We start from the raw sequence: 21,310 nt of genomic DNA, 5'->3' as shown, positions 1-21,310 counted from the left end.
CAAAATAAAAATAAATAAATAAATAAAAAAGAAGACTGCTGTGGGGGACTCTCCTCTGAGTCACCCTGCGAAATTAGCTCTACAGAAAGAAGTTGAGATTAAAACAGAAGGCTTGACGCTTTTCTTTATAAATACCAAAATGCAGTAAATAATAATGGATATACTGCTGCTGCTGCTAAGTCATTTCAGTTGTGTCTGACTCTGGGTGACCCCATAGACGGCAGACCACCAGGCTCCGCTGTCCCTGGGATTCTCCAGGCAAGAACACTGGAGTGGGTTGCCATTTCCTTCTCCAATGCGTGAAAGTGAAAAGTGAAAGTGAAGTTGCTCAGGCGTGTCTGACTCTTCAGGACCCCATGGACTGCTGCCCACCAGGCTCCTCCATCCATGGGATCTTCCAGGCAAGAGTACTTCTCCAATGGATGTACTAAGGACTCCCAAATCAAAGAGTGGGCCCAGTTATTCTCAAGAAATCCTTTTCATTTGTCCTCAAAACAAGTTTAAGGATCCCTTTAAGCGTAGTTCCATGTGGATCCCTGTACCAGGCACCAGCTATGTGCCATTTCAGAGGTGCTCAGCTTGCTCTCTCTCAGGTCTTCGGACATGATTCAGGCCCAGCCACCATGACCATGTTCACCTATAACATGATAGAGAATCACACGCTTGCAGTCCCCACCCTTCAGCCCTGGGACTTCCTTTCGCCTTTATGACAAGCCATGGAAGCAGCTGGGAGTCCCAAGAATGCCCAGTGATGATGGGTGGGGCCCGCTGACATCCTATTGTGTAGCCCTTTGGTCGTGAGAGACCTGGTGGAGAACAAATGTGTTCCCTTGCTCCCTACAGAGGGCCTGCGGGTAGAGGCAGTTCTCTACAGGGGGGTGTACCTTCCCAGAGACCGAGCACTCGCTTCTGCTTGTTCTAAGGGGTAACCAGGCCTAAAAGGGCCCTCTTGTTACGCTCTGCCTTGTCCTGACTCCCCTCATTCCCCATCAATCCTGCTCCTCTGGATGGCCTGCGCTAATCCAGTGATAATACATAAGCTCTGGCCCAGGGCTCTGTACAAAAACCCAGACTGAGAAAACCCACTGCCTATTAGAATTAAGCTGCTAGTTCTAAGAGGAACAAAGTTTACAAAGCAAGCCTTACAGACTTCTCTTTCAATGAGGCTCATTTTTGCCAGTGCTGTGTCAGTTTCAGCTTCTTACGCACATTACCTTTTGATCCTATTTCAATTCCGTGGAGTAGACATTATTCTTTTCAGACAACAGTCAGCCCGTCAGTTCAGTCGCTCAGTCATGTATGACTCTTTGTGACCCCGTGGACTGCAGCACACCAGGCCTCTCTGTCCATCGCCAACTCCTAGAGTTTATTCAAACTCACGTCCATTGAGTCAGAGATGCCATCCAACCATCTCATCCTCTGTCGTCCCCTTCTCCTCCCACCTTCAATCTTTCCCAGCATCAGGAAACAGTCTTTTCAAATGAGTCGGTTCTTCACATCAGGTGGCCAAAGTATTGGAGTTTCAGCTTCAACATCAGTCCTTCCAGTGAACATTCAGGACTGATTTCCTTTAGGATGGATTGGCTGGATCTCCTTGCAGTCCAAGGGACTCACAAGAGGCTTCTCTAATACTACACTTCAAAAGCATCAATTCTTCGGTGCTCAGCTTTCTTTAGTCCAAATCTCATATCCATACATGACAACTGGAAAAATCATAACCTTGACTACACAGACCTTTGTGAGCAAAGTAATGTCTCTGCTTTTTAATGTGCTGTCTAGGTCAGTCATAACTTTCCTTCCAAGGAGTAAGCATCTTTTAATTTCATGGCTGAAATCACCATCTACAGTGATTTTGGAGCCCAAAAACTAAAATCTGACACTGTTTACACTGTTTCCCCATCTATTTCCCATGAAGTGATGGGACCAGATGCCATGATCTTCGTTTTCTGAATATTGAGCTTTATGCCAACTTTTTCACTCTCCTCTTTCACTTTCATCAAGAGGCTCTTGAGTTCTTCTTCACTTTCTGCCATAAGGATGGTGTCATCTGCATATCTGATGTTATTGATATTTCTCCTGGCAATCTTGATTCCAGCTTGTGTTTCTTCCAGCCCAGTGTTTCTCATGATATACTCTGCATAGAAGTTAAATAAGCAGGGTGACAATATACAGCCTTGACGTACTCCTTTCCCAATTTGGAACCAGTCTGTTGTTCCATGTCCAGTTCTAACTGTTGCTTCCTAACTTGCATACAGATTTCTCAAGAGGCAGGTCAGGTGGTCTGGTATTCCCATCTCTTTCAGAATTTTCCACAGCTTATTGTGGTCCAAACAGTCAAAGGCTTTGTTATAGTCAAAAAGCAGAAATAGATGTTTTTCTGGAACTCTCTTGCTTTTTTTGATGATCCAGTGGATGTTGGCAATTTGATCTCTGGTTCCTCTGCCTTTTCTAAAACTAGCTTGAACATCTGCAAGTTCACAGTTCACGTATTGCTGAAGCCTGGCTTGGAAAATGTTGAGCATTACTTTACTAGCATGTGAGATGAGTGCAATTGTGCGGTAGTTTGAGCAGTCTTTGGTATTGTCTTTCTTTGGAATTGGAATGAAAACTGACCTTTTCCAGTCCTGTGGCCACTGCTGAGTTTTCCAAATGTGCTGGCATATTGAGTGCAGCACTTTCACAGCATCATCTTTCAGGATTTGAAACAGCTCAACTGGAATTCCATCACCTCCACTAGCTTTGTTTGTAATGATGCTTTCTAAGGCCCGCTTGACTTCACATTCCAGGATGTCTGGCTCTAGGTTAGTGATCACATCATCGTGATTATCTGGGTCATGAAGATCTTTTTAGTGTTGTTTTGCTATGTATTCTTGCCACCTCTTCTTAATATCCTCTGCTTCTGTGAGGTCCATACCATTTTTGTCCTTTATTGAGCCCATCTTTGCATGAAATGTTCCCTTGGTATCTCTAATTTTCTTGAAGAGATCTCTAGACTTTCCCATTCTATTGTTTTCCTCTATTTCTTTGCACTGATCACTGAGGAAGGCTTTCTTATCTCTCCTAGCTATTCTTTGGAATTCTCCGTTCAAATGGGTATATCTTTCCTTTTCTCCTTTGCCTTTAGCTTCTCTTGTTTTCTCAGCTATTTGTGAGACCTCCCCAGGCAGCCATTTTGCTTTTTTGCATTTCTTTTGCATGGGGATGGTCTTGATCCCTGCCTCCGGTACAATGTCACAAAACTCTGTGTCACTTCCACTGTATAATTGTAAGGGATTTGCTTTAGGTCATACCTGAATGGTCTAACGGTTTTCCCTACTTTCTGCAATTTCAATCTGGATTTGGCCATAAGGACCTCGTGATCTGAGCCACAGTCAGCTCCCGGTCTTGTTTTGCGGACCAGAGCCCCATTAAAGGGTGTAGTTAGGACTTAAATTTGTTTCTCTAATCAATTCCATCTCACGTGCTTTCCTATTATCTCACATTACGGTTGGGATTCCCAGGTGGCTCCAGGGGTAAAGAATCCACCTGCCAATGCAGAGTGTGCGAGGGACACAGGTTCGATCCCAGGTCAGGAAGATCCCCCTGAGGGAGGAAGTGGCAGCCCACACCCGTATTCTTGCCTGGACAATCCCACGGACTGAGGAACCTGCTGAACTATAATTCAAAGAGTCGGATACAACTGAAGCCACTTAGCATGCATGCACACATCCGTTGATTCAAGTAAGAACAATTCAAACATATAGAACCATCTCTTAAATGCTTTCTCTTTGTGTTTCTCTACTATTTCTCTATTTAAACCAAAACTCTATATTTCCTTCATACAGAGAATGATTGCTTCATAGCGATAGGATTCCAAATAATTAAGATTTGTAAAATGATTTTTATGTAATAATTTATATAAAATGCATCACATTTTATATGTCACAAATGATATAGGTTCTTTAAGGGTCTCCTGCATTGCAGGTGGATTCTTTACCAACTGAGCTATCAGAGAAGCTCCCAAAAGTGTTACTCTATGTGTGTTCAAATAAAGAGCTACAATCAAGCAATGAAAATTAAAACTAGAAATAAACTGTGCAGCTTATTTTTCTATGCATTTCACATTTATAAAACCATGTGCACCATTAAGATCCCAATGACAACTAAACAGTGAAAATAAACCACAGCTTTCCTACACAGTAAAGCAGTCAGTTCTCATAAATGTTTAGTTCCTGGTTTTAAAGTTTAAATTTCTACCAGCTATCTCTTTTGATTGTAGTTAAATTATATTAACATCTGAGACAGACTATTCCTTCCAATTTCATGTCCAATCATTTCCCTATTCCTTTAAACTTGAAATATATTGCCCTGAAATTAATTTTACTTCTAAACAGTACAAGCGGTATATCTCATTTTCATATAACTGAAAGTTTTGTTGTGACAAAGGTCAAAATTTTTAAGGAGTCACATTGGAGTTCGATTTCACTTTAATAGTTTACTTTCTTCACCTTTGAGCAGATTGAAGTTCCAATTAATATTCAGGAAACTTTCCATACAGTGGTGTGCGTCATTTTTGGACTGTATGCTCTGGGCTGTTTTGGGTAGTATTGCAGTGATTTCAGTCCTGGAGCTGGACTCCCAGTCTGCACACTAATGACTCAGGCTAATCAACTGAACTTTACTATTTACCAGGAAATTCGGACCCTAAGAGTTTCTAGAGAAGAGAGAAAGTCCAGAGGACCAGTTAAAATGTCCACCTGGGAACAGGACCATTTTCTTTGCATTTCTTTCTGGTATCACCTAGTTGTTCCTGATAGAGCAAACATCCTGTCCAGCAACACGGAACTTCAACAACTGACACCTTCACTCTTGCTCACGTGTCTCACAGGCTCACGTTCCTTAGACCCAGAAGGACACTCACATGTTGGTATTTGCAGTAGCTGTCAACCATTCCCCTGCAAGTCCAATCACATCTAGCCCACTGGAGAGCTGGTTAAAATAGCGAGGATGTCCTGGGAAAAGAGACAAAATTGCACATGGGTCAAAGTGTAGACACAGGGCTGAAATGTGGTTAAATTTTATAGCAGTTTGTCAGCGAACAGGTGTTATGGATCAAGTACACGATTTCATTCAGTGAACATTCCTGAGCGATTATCCTATGCTGGGAGTGTTCTGGGTTTTAGGGCCCAGCAGCCATACAGGGTGGACATAGCTGGGGTCTCACTTACTATTGAAAGGAGGAGACATAATCAAATAATGACAAAAATGTATTTAAGTACAGTAAAAAGCAAAAATTATGAAGCAAAGGATCAGCATGTTATAAGACCATTTCTAAGGGGTCAGGAGTAGGAGAGGCAGTCTCCAGAGAAGGCTTTTGGAGGAAGTGATCTTTCAGAGAAGGTCTTAAGTCTATTTCCAAACAGTGGAGGAGGAGGAGCAGCTGTAAGAAGGCACCAAAACGAGAAGGGGCTCAAATACCAGAGTGAGGAACCCAGCTGAAGTAGAAAGACCGAGGGTGGGGTGTGGGAAGCTACCTCAGTGAACGGGGGAAAGATCACCTGGGAGATGAAATAATCTTCCTTCCAAAGCTGCTTATACGTTTTTTGGATGAAATATCAGGTCCCTAGAGATTATCATACTAAGTGAGAAACACCATGTGAGAGCTGGGCCATAAAGAAGACTGAGCGCCAAAGAACTGACGCTTCCAACTGTGGTGCCGGAGAAGGCTCGGAGAGGCCCTTGGACTGCAAGATCAAACCAGCCAATCTGAAAGGAAATCAACCCTGATTATTCTCTGGAAGAACTGATGCTGAAGCCGAGCCCCATTATTTTGGCTACCTGATGGCAAAGAGCCAACACGTTGGAAAAGACTGTGATGCTGGCAAACATTGAGGGCAGAAGGAGAAGGGGGCGGCAGAGGCTGATAGTTAGACAGCATCACCAACTCAGTGAACATGGACTTGAGCAAACTCCAGAAGACAGTAGAGGGCAGAGGAGCCTGGCGTGCTGCAGCCCATGGGGTCGCAGTCAGACACAACTTAGCGGCTGAGCAACAGATACGTGGAATCCAAAATACGACACAAATAAGCTTATCTACAAAACAGAAGCAGAAGCACAAACACAGACAACAGACTTGTGATTGCCAAGGAGGAGGGGGTGGAGGGCAAACTGGTTTGGGAGTTCGGGGTTAGCAGATGGAAACTGTCACATGTAGGATGGATAAAGAGCAAGGTCCTAGTGTAGGGCACGGGACAGTCAACATCCTGTAAGAAACCAAAATGGAAAAGAATTCTTTAAAAATACAGGCAGCAAAAAAAGATAAAGAATTGCAACTATAAAAATACCAGGTTCCTCTTATAATGATTTTTCAAATTTTTTTATGAAGGACAACATTGCTTGTCAAATTGAACACTCCATATTCAACTCAGGTTAAATTAAGCTTCTCCTCCTTAGGCCCACAATGGATTGTTCTGTACACCGGCTTTACACTCTATCTAAAAGGTAACATGTGTGATATGAAGCTCTTTGTGAATCTGTTTTGCCTCTACAGTTTTGTTCAGATATCACTTGCTCCTGGAAATACCATTGTTTTAAGAGATTACGTTCAGTTACAATAATGTTATTTTAATCAGAAAACACTTTCCAAAATATAGGCTGTATATATAAATTACATATATATCTAATTTTAGCATTCTATGTTTTATTGAAGTACAGAGATAATAAATCAAGCATCCAGTAATGAATATGATCAAATAAAGCAAAAAAATGAAAAAGGTAAATAAAAACTGTATGTTATTTGCCATTGGGATATATCCCTCCAAACCAAAATCATTTGATTTACTTTCTCTGTTCATTAATAAACAATTCATATATGAAAATACCAATTTAAAATAAACTAGACAAATATTTTAAATAAAAATGAATGAAATTAGGGTATTTTTCAAACTTAAGGCTACTCATTCAGTCTCCAGTTTGGGCAAACAAACTTGAAAATTACCTGTTTTTACACCATATTTTAAGGTGTCTGTGCAATCAACAAGCAACTGCTCCAGAGATTCAGGATGGTCAGACAGTTCTAAGTCAAACCCATCCAAACCTTCAAGAAGCTGATGAGGATGATGAAAGTCCAATATTTTACTCTTAACATCAAAAGTTTTCTCAATGTAGTGCAGAAGAATATTTACCACTCGCAGCAGAAAACACTTTGTTAAATCTTCGCCCTCCTTGGATGGCAACAAATCTAGAGAAAAAAGAAATGAACAACAAGGTCAGTATCTAAAGAGTCAAAGAAACTCACTATCAGAATTTTAATCATAGAAAATTAAAGACATTTGAAGGCCATGCCAAATAGTAAATAAAGCAACATCTGTCCCAATCCTACAAATAATCTTCATTTGAAGTCCCACTGAATAACAATTTTCACTAAAAAGCAAGCCAATTTAAATAAACGCCATGAAAGTAATTGGCCCTTTAAGCTCTACCAGGTGGTCCTTATTTGACTGTCATCAAAAATGAGCTGGTAAGTTGTACTTTTAAAAGTCAGTTAAAGTATACTTATAAAAGTTAGTCTATAGATCTTAAGAAAATCAAAATTGCTTCAATAATATGTATTTAACAGAAGTTTATAAAATTTTTTGATTTTTTACTAAAAAAATGAAACAACATTTGTTAACAGCATCCATACCTGAAGCATAAGCATTTGATAAATTAGTCATTAGATTCTCAGCATGAGCTTCTTTTATCACGTCTTTGTCAGTTGATTGACAAGCATGAATGGATTTTTTTCTCATCTGTTTTTTATCTAAGTTGAGAAAGAAAATATTTATAATTATTAAAACATGCTAATAAGATGTATTACTGTAATCAAATCTGTAATCAAATGGATGCTTTGAAAAAACTCATAACATTTGAAATTTTTATTTACATGTGATCTCTGGTGGAGCGGGATAAACTGGAGAGAAGCATGAGTTCTACTGAAATTATGCAAGGTTCTTTTATCACCACACAAAGAGCAATGATACAACTGTTACACGCTAGCTTCATGTCAGCTTAGCATAGAGGATTGATAATGTAATAATAAAGACCATTCATGAAAGTAAAGTCAAAGTGTTAGTCACTCAGTCATGTCTGACTCTTTGCGACCCCATGGACTGGAGTCCACTAGGAATTCTCCAGGCAAGAATCCTGGAGTGGATTGCCATTCCCTTCTCCGGGGGATCTTCCCAACCCAGGGACTGAACCCTGCTTTCCTACATGGCAACTTGATTCTTGACTGTCTGAACCACTAGGGAAGACCTGTTACCTTTAACTATAAATAACAATGCCTGCTATGGGATAAGATCCTTGCATGGGTATTGACATTTAAGTACATATAACCATATCTACTACATATTAAGAGTCCTAAGTGCTGTGCACACAATTTGATCCTCCAATATAGGTAACATATAGTAACCATCCAATATAGGTACATTTCCCCAGTATGTCGATAAACAGATTTAAAGAAGTTAAATAATAGTAATAAACCAACTCTTGTTGAGCACTTTTTATGGCCCAGGCACTGTTCTAAGTACTTCACCTGTGACATTCTATTCAATCCTCATAATACAGGCTTATGATATGGATACTATTATTAACAAAAATAGCTTTGTATATGGTTGGACTGGAATTTATAGACAAGTGTTTAAATCCAAAGATCAATACATTATCCTCTTTAAAAATTAATATTTGAAAATAATAAGTCTTATGGTCTTCTTCAATTAAATTGTTAAACCAAATATCCCATCAAGCCAGCTATTTCATTGTTAATATCATTTCACGTCCTGAACAACGCAGGAGAATAAAGAAAGTGCAAACTGTAATTTATAAAATCGATTGTTTGCCAATAGCTATATAGAAAAAACACGAAGTAATCAGAAAATGCCCTGGGGAAAGAAATGGGAACCCACTCCAGTATTCCTGCCTGGGAAATCCCATGGACAGAGGAGCCTGGTGGGCTACGGTCCACGGGGTCACAAAAGAGTCAGACACAAGTCAGCGACTAAAAAACAACAGCAAGTCAGAAAATGACGTATGGCTAAATTTTGTAGCTTCTATTCTGTAAGCTTAGTAGTATTGTTTCAAGTTCTACTGGATTTTTCTTGAAATAAAATAAGCTATTCCCCTATATAATCCAGATTGCATTTGTTAAGACTGCAGCAAGATTAATTTGGTTTAACTTTTAAGCACTGATACATTTATCAGTTTGTAAAACACAAGCATTTTAAATGTTTATGTATAATAGACAAAAAGTGTTTCAGTATAGCTTTCTCTGTAAGTAAAATCCTAATACATGAGAAAATTGCACATAAGAGAAGACAACATAAATTACAGAAATGTGAGATAATTTTGCAGAGAATTCAGTGTACTTAAAAACAGATTGTCATATTACATGGTGATCCAGTAGATATAAATTAATATTTTGTACAATTTTTTTTCTAGAGGAAAATTGCTTTTTCCAAGTTTCAGTGCTATAGACAGTGAGTAATAATTGATAATAAATAAATTTTAAAGTACTAAAGCTTTAAATGCATCACTTCTTATAAATAATGGAAACAAAAATCACAAGAAAAGTGAAATAAAAAAATTCTATACATGAAAGAGTATTACAGAACATTTATTAAAAAGTTATGTAGCAACTAAAAGATTTGATATAGCAGAATAAGAATGATACTCCATTAATAGTTCAACTATGCATTGGCTCTACAACCTGAAATTAAATTAATATTTAATAACAAAATGCTTGCTTTAAATGTATAAGATGAAGATTGCTAATATGTTCTGTCAAAATATGTTAATAACTAATAATCATAGAAAATAAACAAGACTTGAGAGTCTGAACTTGTAATTTTCACTTTTTCTCACAAAATTTCAACTTACTTGCCAGGCTATATCCACACTCCTCAAGGTCCATGAAAAAATAATATCTACTTTAAGAGAATTCCTGCACCCAGAGCACACTTTGATGTAATGAAAAGAACTTGACTATTAAAGAAGAGTAACTGCTATAATTTATAAGGGACCCTTTCAAGGTCCTTTTTTCTTTTTCCTTTTTTGATGGCATAGAAATTTGGAGCAATTCCATTACTTGTAAAAACAGGCCGCAATACAATGCTCCTGTTTGTTTAGAGAATTTACTGAGAGAGAATTGTATGTAAGGGTTAGCCGCTCAGTCATGTCCAACTCTTTGCAACCCCATGAACTGTAGCTCGCCAGGCTCCTCTGTTCATGGGATGCTCCAGGCAAGAATACTCGAGTGGGTTGCCATTTTCTTCTCCAGGAAATCTTCTCAACCAAGGGATCAAACCTGGGTCTGCTTTGCAGGTGAATTCTTTACTATTTGAGTTACCAGGGAAGTCATAATTATATGTATCGTGTTTAAACATCACTTGCTTTTTAAAAGTATGATATACTGGGAAAAGAATGTTAGGTATATTAATATTCTAGGGTACAAACAAAAATAATGCATGGGCATATTAATAGTATAATTCAAATGTTTGTAACACAGGAATTATTTTCTACTTTTGGATTGAAAATTCTAAAATAATCCAAAAATACATAATGATTGTCATTTCTGAGCCCCATTTCCAGGTGAACCTTTTCTCAAGAGTTTGTCAACTAGTCCCTTGGAATTTACAACTATTAAATAACGTGCTGGTCAACACTGCTATTTTTTAAAATTAAGCATCTTTTGAGCATGCTAATGAAAGAACATGAAAAGATGGGTGGCTCACAAAACAAAGGGGCCTGGAAATACGTTAGCTTCTCTCCTCTGCGTTTCGTGGACTGTAGCCTACCAGGCTCCTCCCTCCACGGGATTCTCCAGGCAAGAGTACCGGAGTGGGTTGCCATTTCCTTCTCCAGGATAAAAAGATTCAGTGATGTCTAATTCACTCTGATAATGATAGGGGGGAAAAATGAGGGTTGTCAAAAGCCATTGACAAATTCCAACCTAATCTGGACCCATTATTACAATCTTTTCCTCATCAAGGAGTTTACTAGAGCCTCTAACAAATAAACAAAAAACACATTGGATGATTTGAAAACCATTTTCTCTGCGTGTTTCTTGCTCCTTTCATTGCTTGCAGGAGAACTGACTGATGACTGGGAAGTGACATAGAAGCGGGAGAATGGAAAACAGAAGCTCCCCGGCGTCCCGAGTCCGTAGCCGCTCTTCCGTTTCCTTCGATGGTCAGCAAACCTTCTCCGCCACATCCACCCGGCCGTGCTAAGCCGCTTCCGTCGCGTCCAGCTCTGTGCGACCCCATGGATGGAGCCCACCCGGCTCCTCTGTCCGTGGCACCCCCCAGGCAAGAAGATGGAGTGGGTTGCCATTTCCTCCTCCAGGGGGTCTTCCGGGCCAGGGATCGAACCCAGGTCTCCGGCACTGGCAGGCGGGTTCTTCACCGCTCGTGTCTCTACATCCACTAGGGAAGATGATCTCATTATCTTCATTCGACTGTCGGCTCTGCCTTTGACTCCTGGACCCCCGCTCATTTCTGTTCATAAACCCGGTTCTGTCCCTGCCCTGCTTGCACTGTGAGAACCCCTCCCATGCACAGTTCATCCCACAAAGTCCCCTAGCTTCCTCCTCCTCCTCACCAGCCCCTTCCCCACACACCGACCGCGGGCACTCTGTGCTCTGAAGGACTCGGACAATCCCGGTTCTGAGCAAACGGGTCTCCCCACAGAGTACTCTCTGTCGCTCTATTTCTTCCCCTTCACGTCCTCACAATGAAACCTTTATGTCTAAACACACAGCTGACCCTCCCCAACCCAAGGGGAAATTAATGTTGCTGTCTTTTTCACTTGATTCTAATTTTATGCATTTGTAAAACATATATAAATTGAAATGAAAACTCAATAATTTTTATCTACAAGGCATGTCGAAGATTTCTTGTATTATATTACACTATATTAGATAGGACTTCCAGAGGAAATGGGGATAATACTCTTAAAAAAACAGTCACTCAAGGTTAAACCTATAGCTTCTTTCCTATTGGACACTTACTGTATTTAATACAGTGCTAAATATAGTTCATATATTGACTCCTCATAGAACCTCAGGGATTTAGATATTATTACTGTTGTGTTCTGTTTCACATCTTTCTTTACTTCAGCCCTCCCATCAATAAAGTGGGCACCATAGTAATACCTACTCATGAGCTTTCAATATAAAAAGAGATGATGCTTTTGAAGTGTTTATAGCAAACTATGAATTCTTTTTCCTGACAGTCTTGACAGACAGAAAAAAAAACAATCAAAAGATGATTCTGATAATGCCATTGCCTGGACCAAAAACGTCTAATGATGATATCTACTATAAACTCCTTAAGTTGACACTTTTCTTGCCTTACCTCCTACCACTCAGCTACAGAAACCTTTTGCATCTCAAAAATAGTTCCCTCACTCTCTCCCATTAACTTCACCTCTTCTTATCTCCTTGTGCTTTGTATAGAGCAACTTCATATATTTTAAATGACTTCTCTCTTTCTTTCTCCTAATTTGAAGCCCGTGAATCACACGTTTACTGAGTACTTATGTGCCAAGCACTCTTGTAAGAGAGATTCACATTAATCCATTTAATTCTCCCTGCAACCTTGTAAAATGCTATTTACTTCCCTCATTTTACAGATGAAGTACCTAAAGCACAGGGAAGTCAAGCTATTTTCCAGAAATCACACAGCTAGTAAGTGGCAAACCCAGGATTTGAACTTGATCATTCTCATTGTAGAGTCCACTCTCTTAATCCTTCCTCTTGTCATAGCTTAGTAACTCCATAAATATTTGCATATTTCCACCACTGAGCTGAAGTGATCTTTATTTCCCTCTGAATTATCAGAGCAACGTGTTTTCAATTTTTGTACAGCTCCTTTGGCAGTTTAAGGCATTTATTAGAAGTTCTATCTTGGTGTTGGAGGGGAGGTACAAAAAGTACAATCAAATCCACCCTCAAGGAAGTTACAATTAAGCAGAAAAGAGAGTAACAGACAGGACAAAACTCTACATATTTTAATGACATGAAAAATGCCACATTTATAATAAAATTATAATCAATTATAGTAGTGACCTGGGATGGGGCGCTCGATGAATGTGCCACCAAGTTGCTCTGAGAGAATTAACAGATGACTAACAGTCTGAAAGGCCATCTGCAGCTCTCTGAAGAGGGTGTGTGTGAGCTGAAATATGAACTGAGTGACATTTAACGAGGTGATGAGACAGGAAAATCACATCCAAGAAAATTTTTAAAATGCACAGTATCTTGAGGTGCTAATTGAGGAAATAAGGGAAAATAAGTGTATGTGACATCCCAGGAAACCAACGGGGAGAAGTTATCAACAGGGGAAGTGGGAAGACCCATAAATGTGTTTGGCATTTAGCGGACAAAACCACACAGGATCTGGGCCGTGGGATGACGTGATCGTGGTTTCCTTATGGTTGTAGAAACAATTGTGAAGGGATTGTGGTTGAAAATAGTCAGTCTCTTGGTAAAACTTAGAGCAAGAGTTTGTTTTTTTTAATCGTCTGTGAGACTAGTGGAGATGCTAGAAGCAGCAGTGTAGGCTCTCCGACAAATTCTTCAAAATGAATCCCAATTAAAGGCATGAAATTGAGTGATGATGGCACTATGTAATACAAATATCTAAAATGGGCTATAGGCTTATGGAGGGAGAAAATTTCTTTCAGTTTGGAAATATATTAAGAGTGGTAAATCTTATACGCTTCGAACTTTTAGTATACTCTGCATGCGGGCTTAGTTGTGTCCGACTCTTTGGGACCCCATGGACAGTATCCCAGCAGGTTTCCCTGTCTATGGAATTTTCCAGGCAAGAATACTCGAGAGGGTTGCCTTTTCCTACTCCAGGGGATCATCCCAACCCAGGGATCAAACCCACGTTTCTTTCGTCCCCTGCGTTGGTAGGCGGATTCTTTACCACTGAGCCATCTGGGAAGCTCCGGGCTTTAGTATATGGCGGGCTCTAGTCGAAGCCCTTCAGAGGCATTCATTCATTCAACCCTCTCAACAAATCTATGAAGTAGTTTATTAGTTAAAACAGTGTATGGCTGCCTTAACAAAAACAAAAATAAGAGTGATTTAAACCAATAATTTTATTTTCTCTTTTATGAAGAAATCTAAACTGGATGGAAGGTGTTCAGAGTTCTGCTCCATGAGTTCATCCAAAGACCTGAGTTCTTGTCTTCCTGTGGCACCGCCATTCCCTTCATCTGTGCTATCCATTTTATATGGCACTTAAAAGTAAAAGAAAAAAATGCTCAGAAAAATAGCATATTCAAAAATTTTAAAAACAGGTGAGTTAACTTTAATAATATATTTAAGTTTCATCATTTCAAGCATGAACTGCTTCTCAATGAAGATGTTAGATTTCATTTGAAATACTTAGTCTGTATTTAGATTTCATGCAATTTTCAATTAAAAAATAAATGAACATATATAAATTGTTTCAAAGATACTTAAAACTTTCCAATAACTAAATTGAGTATGAGTTTTTATATTTAAATTAACTATAAGGAAGTAAAATTTGAAATTTATCTCTTCAACTACACCAGCTACATTTCAAGTACTCAAAAGCCACACGTGGCCACTCACCACTGAACTGGCAGCACAAGTCAAGATTGCTTCTTTTACCTACTTTTTATCCACAAAGCTAGCTTATTAGCCTTGTGCCTGAATTCTGGACCAAGGAATGGGGGGGAAGAAGATGAAAGAAATTAGGCTACTGTTTAAAGTGTGAGTTAGAACTTACGTACATCCCCTTGGCCGGATCTTAGTTCCACGGTCAGAGACAGCCGCCCTGGTCATACAGAACTGCTGGGAGGCTAGGTGAGAAACCACAGTCACCCTCTAAACAAACTTCTTCTTTGGTGACACTTTGTGCATAGGGTAAGGAGGAGGAGAACGGGGGAAGGAAGGTTTTCCATTTCTAAAACAAAGAAGAGAAGAGGGATACTAGGGAAAATTAACAGGCTATGCCATGCACAGATACTAGTGTAGAACTTTCTTTAGATAAGTAATGGGAAACACAAAATCATCACATACCTTGTGCGCATTTATAGTTTTTAACGAGTAGAGTTGGAAAAAAAATGATATCTGGACCAAGATAGAAGGATGTTTGTAATTTCAATATATTGTTAAAAAAATAACGTGTGGGTCATTGCCATTTAATGTTTTATTATTTTTTTTAACATTGCCTGTGTTGGTATTCTGTCCCTTACACTGCATAAACTTTGAAGACAGAAAAAAAATATTTAAGAATATTTTTTTCTGTCTTCAGAAAATCATTTAATTATTTTCATATCTACATGATGCTTAGTCATACTACAAAGTCCAAAGAAGAATTGTCACTGCTTTCACTGGAAATATTTATTAACCTTTCTTTCCATATAATGTCTGATTATCTGGGTTCAAATAGAAAGATACGTTTGAAGACAGAGTAAATAATTAAGACTGTGGAATAGAAAGATACAAATAACACCCAGGAGACATATTGATGTGTGTTTACTTTGTAAGGTTTGACTTCATTTGTTCTCATTAGTCACTGATTTCTTCTGGGAGAATTTGTTTTTGTCTTTGAGAAACGATTTTAACAATACCATGAAGCACAATGTTCTGAATATACAAAGGACGGAGAGAACAGCTCTTGCTTTCTGGAACAATCTGGTCCTTACAATTATGTGATTCTTTCATCTTACATTTCACTTTAGTTTTCCGATCCGCACTTGCAAACCTACTGTTTACACACTGTAAGGAGAAAAGATTATAATCATTCAATATACTTGAACCAATATTTTTCTTTGTACTTTTTGTGTCTAGACTATAGGACATCTTTCTTTTATCAGCTTGCTTTCTGCTGTAAAGCAGAAAAAGAGCTTTTTTTGTTTTGCTTTGTTTTTTGTAGCAAAGCAAAACAAATGCCATTCCCATTATTCAGATATATAATTCTAACAAAATACCAACAGTATAGAAACTATTTTCCAGAAAACTTAAGGAGTTTGCCCCCTACAAAGTATCACTAACAACTTTCAGAACAGAGATTCAACCCCAGACCAAAACACAGGTCTTCCCACTTTAATCTCTTCATTTTATTAAAACAACACAGCACACCATTTCCCATTTCTTTCCACCGAGTGAATTTTTAAAATCCGGCCTATCGTGTTACCAGTATTTTATATTGCGTTCAGTTGGTGTGTGTTTTCACTTCAGCATAAAATATGAAGATGTAAAGTAATACTGATGCTTGGCTTTGCAAATTCCTGACTTACCCCCTTCTTCAGGGTGCCTTCCCAACCCAGCGATTAAGGCCGGGTGTCCTGCATTGCAGGCAGACTCGTTGCCATCTGAGCCGCCAGGTCAGCCCCTCACCGGGGGAATGAACGGCCATTTCATGTTGCTACTTCCTATTTGTTAACACATGCACTTTATGTTTCTTTTCTCAGAAGCTCCCGCATTTTCTCAAAGCCTACATTTTGAAGCATGATTTTAGAATACGGACTAATAGCAACAAACAATTCCAAGCTGAATTTCACAGAGTTTAGTGTAACCTGGCCTGAACCACATCTGTGACATCTGCGCTAAATGACTGACAGCAGCTTCAGGGAACAAAGGCAAATCTCAGGTGACCCCAGTCACGGAAGCCGGAAACAGCCAAGTGTTAATAGTATCCAGTTTGCTACAAATAGTTGTTACGATGAGTTTTAGATTGGTTTTGGGAAATAGAATTATTTTTTATAAAAAAAAATGTTATTTCTGTTAATATATAATGCATTGCATGCAGATTCTTTACCATCTGAGCCACTAGTGAAGTGCAATATATATAATAGATTTGCAATTTTTGCTTTTAAATAACTGATAAATATTTTAAATTTACTAATTTAATTTGGAATATTTCTAGTAGAACCAGATTATTAGATATAACCCACATAAAGCAAATTCTTTGAGGTTTTCACTAATTTTTAGGACTATATGTAAAGAGATCCTGAGACCAAAAAGTTATCAAGTGCTGTGTTTGTAAGCTTCAGTGTAGATACAAAATTGTTCTGAAATACACAGCAGGGTTTCAAATGGTATTGTCTTATTGAAAAGGAGACAGTAAGTTTTTTTTTTTCCTCATGAAGATGTATTATTCATTTTTTAATGATGGACAGGTATGACAACTACACCTAGTGTTTGCATTTAAATCTCAAATGATCATTACTGAATACAAAGAGGAAAAAAATAACATCTGGGTATCACGAAATAAACCAGTAACACAAATTGGCTCATAAATATTTATTTGCGCATTATTTCTTCTATGGATAAAACAAATGAATAAACTCATAAATATCCCCTGAATTATTTATCTATGCATCATTTTGTAGAAGATGCTTGATACAAAAATTTTTCTCCTTATATAAACGACATTAGAATAGTTTTAAAAAATCCTCTGCCATTATAATCACTGGATACCACTGTACTAATAAAAAGCAAAGACGAAAGACAGAGATTTGCATAACTGAACACTATTTGAAAATGAGATATTAGCTTGATTCTTGTTTACACATTAGAAAGCTTTAAAACTGTCCGAGATAGCCATGATTAACCAGAAAAGAGCAGAGGAAAATACATTTATCTCTCATCTTTCTAGTCTGCAGTAGGAATGAGGATGGAATTCTACTTATCTATTAACTGTCATTCACTTAGTCTACAGTGTGAACTATATATACAAGATGAGAGGACTTCAGTCACTTGAGTTAATTAATTATTAAATGTATTTGTTTTGCTGTTAACTCAATTTTGCATGTCTTCCCCAAATTCCCTTTATTATTTGAAAAGTCCTACTTATTCTTACAGGACTTACTTATTCTTTCTCAACAGCATAAGATGAAATAGTTTTCTGTTTCCTCATTATTGACACAGAATGTTTTCTCAGTATTTTGGGATTTTACCTTAGAGTGTTGATTATCTTGCAATGTAATGATTTGCTTTTATACGTTCTGCTTCATTGACTACATTATATCAGTTTCTTGAAGTAACTACTATTGCGTCTTTCTCACCCTTGTCTATATTGATGTAGTTCGAAACTGAAAACTTAGTAGATGGCTATTTTGTGTTAATGAAGTGAATTAAACAACCTCAGAAAATTCTATCAGCTTAGTCCGAATCACCTAGTGTGAGGACCAAAAATTAAATTTTAACCAAGGAAATAAAGCATCAAGAATACCATCATTATATTTTATATTATTATTGAATAAGAATTTAAGAACACGTCATATCTTACCATGAAAGAAGAAATATAAAATGCATGTTTTTAAGTCTTGGAATAAATGCAAAATATAGACATAGAATTGAGGCATCTGTGACACCAAGGTTCCATTTTGGGGAGTCAATTTAAATCATATCTTTGTCCCATTTTCTTCTAAGTTGCCAGCAAGATTTCAAAAGTTCCCTAACTGAATTTATTCTCTGTAATTATATTTCTTTCTTTTTTCTTTTCATTTTTTAAATTATGAAGGTATGATAACACATTTACAGGAGATTTGGAAAATTCAGAACAAAGTAACATTAATTAAATTTTATTCAACGCTTAAAAACCACAGTAAAGTGAGTATTATGTTAGTTCATTGATTTCTTAAAAGGACATTTATTGACTATAATGTGTCTGTAGGGGAGGAAAACATGTTTTTCTTTCCAGAAAACTCTAGGTTCTTGGCTAGACTCGCCTGTAATAAAGACATATTCAGTTCAGTTCAGTTCAGTTCAGTCACTCAGTGGTGTCCGACTCTTTGTGACCCCATGAACCGCACCATGCCAGGCCTCCCTGTCAAAACAATAATAAGTTTAATAACTTGTTTACCTTCTGCATACATAAGATTTAGCCAGGAAAACCTTTGTAACTCCCAAAATGGCCCAAGCTACCACCTTAAATACCATTTTCAGCTAAAGATAAAAGAATATGTTGGAAGTCTGAGGGGAGACCAGTTGTGGGAAGTTGTCAGGAGCAAGAAGACTAAGGCCTTCTCCGCTGATGAGAACTTCTAGAGATGTGTGCATGTGGGCATGCTCAGTCGTGTCTGACTCTCTACAACCCCATGGACCGCAGCCTGCCAGGCTCCTATGTCCATGGACTTTCCCAGGCAAGAATACTGGAGTGGGTATCCATTTCCTACTCCAGGGGATCTGACCCAGGGATCGAACCCAGGCTTCCTGCTTTGGCAGGCAGATCCTTCACCACTGAGCCCCCAGGGAAGCCCCCTGGCTGCATACTTGATGTAATTTACTATAAACCAATACAATTGAAGATGCTTGTTTACAAATGTCATTCAATCATCCAACATATACTTTTTCAATATTATGTAGCATCCCAACAATTTCCCTTTTCTGCTATGCTTAATTCTTCAAAACTGAATTATCTTAAAGACTTCTTTAATCTTAAATGGCCACATAAAGATTAGTTATTTCTTTCTGGAGAAAAATCATGGGGGAAAGACTTTCCCTATTCAGAACAGATGTGAACTATGTTTAAGCATTTACACACTTCTCTGTGTGTCTTTGGATTATTCCCTTTGCCTGGAATACTTTCCTTTTTTCATACCTAGCCAATTTATACTTCAAAGTCAGTTCTAATCTTATTTATGAAGATTCCCTACTTCTTAGAGTACTACTAACAGCTTACTCCTCCCAAGATACCTATGAACCTCTGCTGCTGCTGCTAAGTTGCTTCAGTCGTGTCTGGCTCTGTGTGACCCCATGGACAGCCGCCCACCAGGCTCCCCTGTCCATAGGATTCTCCAGGCAAGAATACTGGAATGGTCTGCCATTTCCTTCTCCAATATGAACCACTACAATTGTGTAATTGGTTGAGCCATGGCAACCAGTAAGTTCAAACCGAGTCGTATCTTTGACTTGACTGTGGCCTTTTCAGTGTTGGCAGTAGTGCTGGCTTCATTCCCTATCTCCGGGCTCCACCATATGCCTAGGACTTAGTACATGTTCAATTAAGACTTTTCAAATGAACAAAAATATTATTTCAGCCTCAGAACTGGATCAGAACTGGATTGCTTCCCTTCAAATAAGCTGTGAGGAGGATCCCTACATCATCCTCTTTTTACTGAATTTTACCTGGCTTTCTCCATCCATCCCAAAACAGATTTTCCATCTGCTGATACTGGTCCCCATAAAGCAAATGTGAATGAGTCCAGCTGATGAATCCAAATTCTAAATTTGAACCCAAATTCTAACTTTTAAAATTAACACTGAGACTCAAAACTTACTCCACTCTGAGGTTCAGGTTCCACTTAAGTTCATCTCAGCAGGATCCTTGCATCCATGGAAGGCTGAAGGAAATGTAGCTGAGAAAGAAATCTGAAAAAGGGTGAGGAATATGAGTGGAACTCTTTGAGGTAAAGACTGGATGAGCACACTGCTGCTGCTGCTGCTGCTGCTGCTAAGTCACCACCTCAGTCGTGTCCGACTCTGTGCAACCCCAGAGACGGCAGCCCCCCAGGCTCCCCCATCCCTGGGATTCTCCAGGCAAGAACACTGGGGTGGGTTGCCATTTCCTTCTCTAATGCATGAAAGTGAAAGTGAAGTCTCTCAGTCATGTTCAACCCTCAGCAACCCCAGGGACTGCAGCCTTCCAGGCTCCTCTGTCCATGGGATTTTCCAGGCAAGAGTACTGGAGTGGGGTGCCATTGCCTTCTCCCTGGGTGAGCATAACCATGTACAATTCATTTAATTCCATTTTCTAAATCATCAAATAACCTATTTCTTTGTAATCAGGGACAGATGGAGCAGGAGTGAAACTGCAAAATCAGGAGATTGAAGGAAGCCTCACATTTCACGAGAGACATTTGTAAGTTTACATTACACCAGCAACAGTGGTCAGCAAGCAGTGGAGGTGGTCAAAGTGACGAACCATCAGTGGGGTTTTCGTATCACATGACACACTAGCTGTACTTTTGGAAAATAAATTTTATTTTAAAGAATACACTACTTGACCTAAATGCCTAATAAATTCATAGCTTAGTTTTCTTGTTTTAAAGGTATGAATTTTAACAGACTTTAATAATTGTAGAGTACTAACTTACAAGTAAGGAGCTGAAAAACAGTTTAAACTACATGAAGCAGACTTGAAATAGACATTTACAACCCAGCCATAATTATGTCACTCTCTTTAGCTCTCATTTTATTTACTTTGATGCTCTTGCAGGGGAGATTTATTCCCCCACCCCACACCCACCATTGTTTTCTGTTCCAGAGATTTCTTAAAAAATTATTTTTCTGCCTTCCACTTGTAGG

The 21,310-nt window shown here is 38.7% G+C and overlaps 1 protein-coding gene across 1 annotated transcript in view; it reads right to left on the bottom strand.

The window, feature by feature from the left end:
- The window catches only part of LOC138428350 (glutamate decarboxylase 1-like), a 31,285-nt gene extending 19,764 nt beyond the window's left edge, over nucleotides 1–11,521 (bottom strand). The window contains exons 1-4 of the mRNA XM_069568999.1: nucleotides 11,437–11,521; nucleotides 7,664–7,780; nucleotides 6,977–7,219; nucleotides 4,901–4,991 (exon numbers count right to left, since the gene is read on the bottom strand). Coding sequence (XP_069425100.1) covers nucleotides 4,901–4,991; nucleotides 6,977–7,219; nucleotides 7,664–7,780; nucleotides 11,437–11,521 — 536 coding nt within the window. The remainder of the gene's footprint in view (nucleotides 1–4,900; nucleotides 4,992–6,976; nucleotides 7,220–7,663; nucleotides 7,781–11,436) is intronic.
- Nucleotides 11,522–21,310: the final 9,789 nt, after the last annotated feature.

This window comes from Ovis canadensis, chromosome 23, assembly GCF_042477335.2.
Source record: "Ovis canadensis isolate MfBH-ARS-UI-01 breed Bighorn chromosome 23, ARS-UI_OviCan_v2, whole genome shotgun sequence".
In the NCBI taxonomy this organism is placed as follows: domain Eukaryota; kingdom Metazoa; phylum Chordata; class Mammalia; order Artiodactyla; family Bovidae; genus Ovis; species Ovis canadensis.
This window is presented reverse-complemented; position numbering and strand designations above follow the sequence as displayed.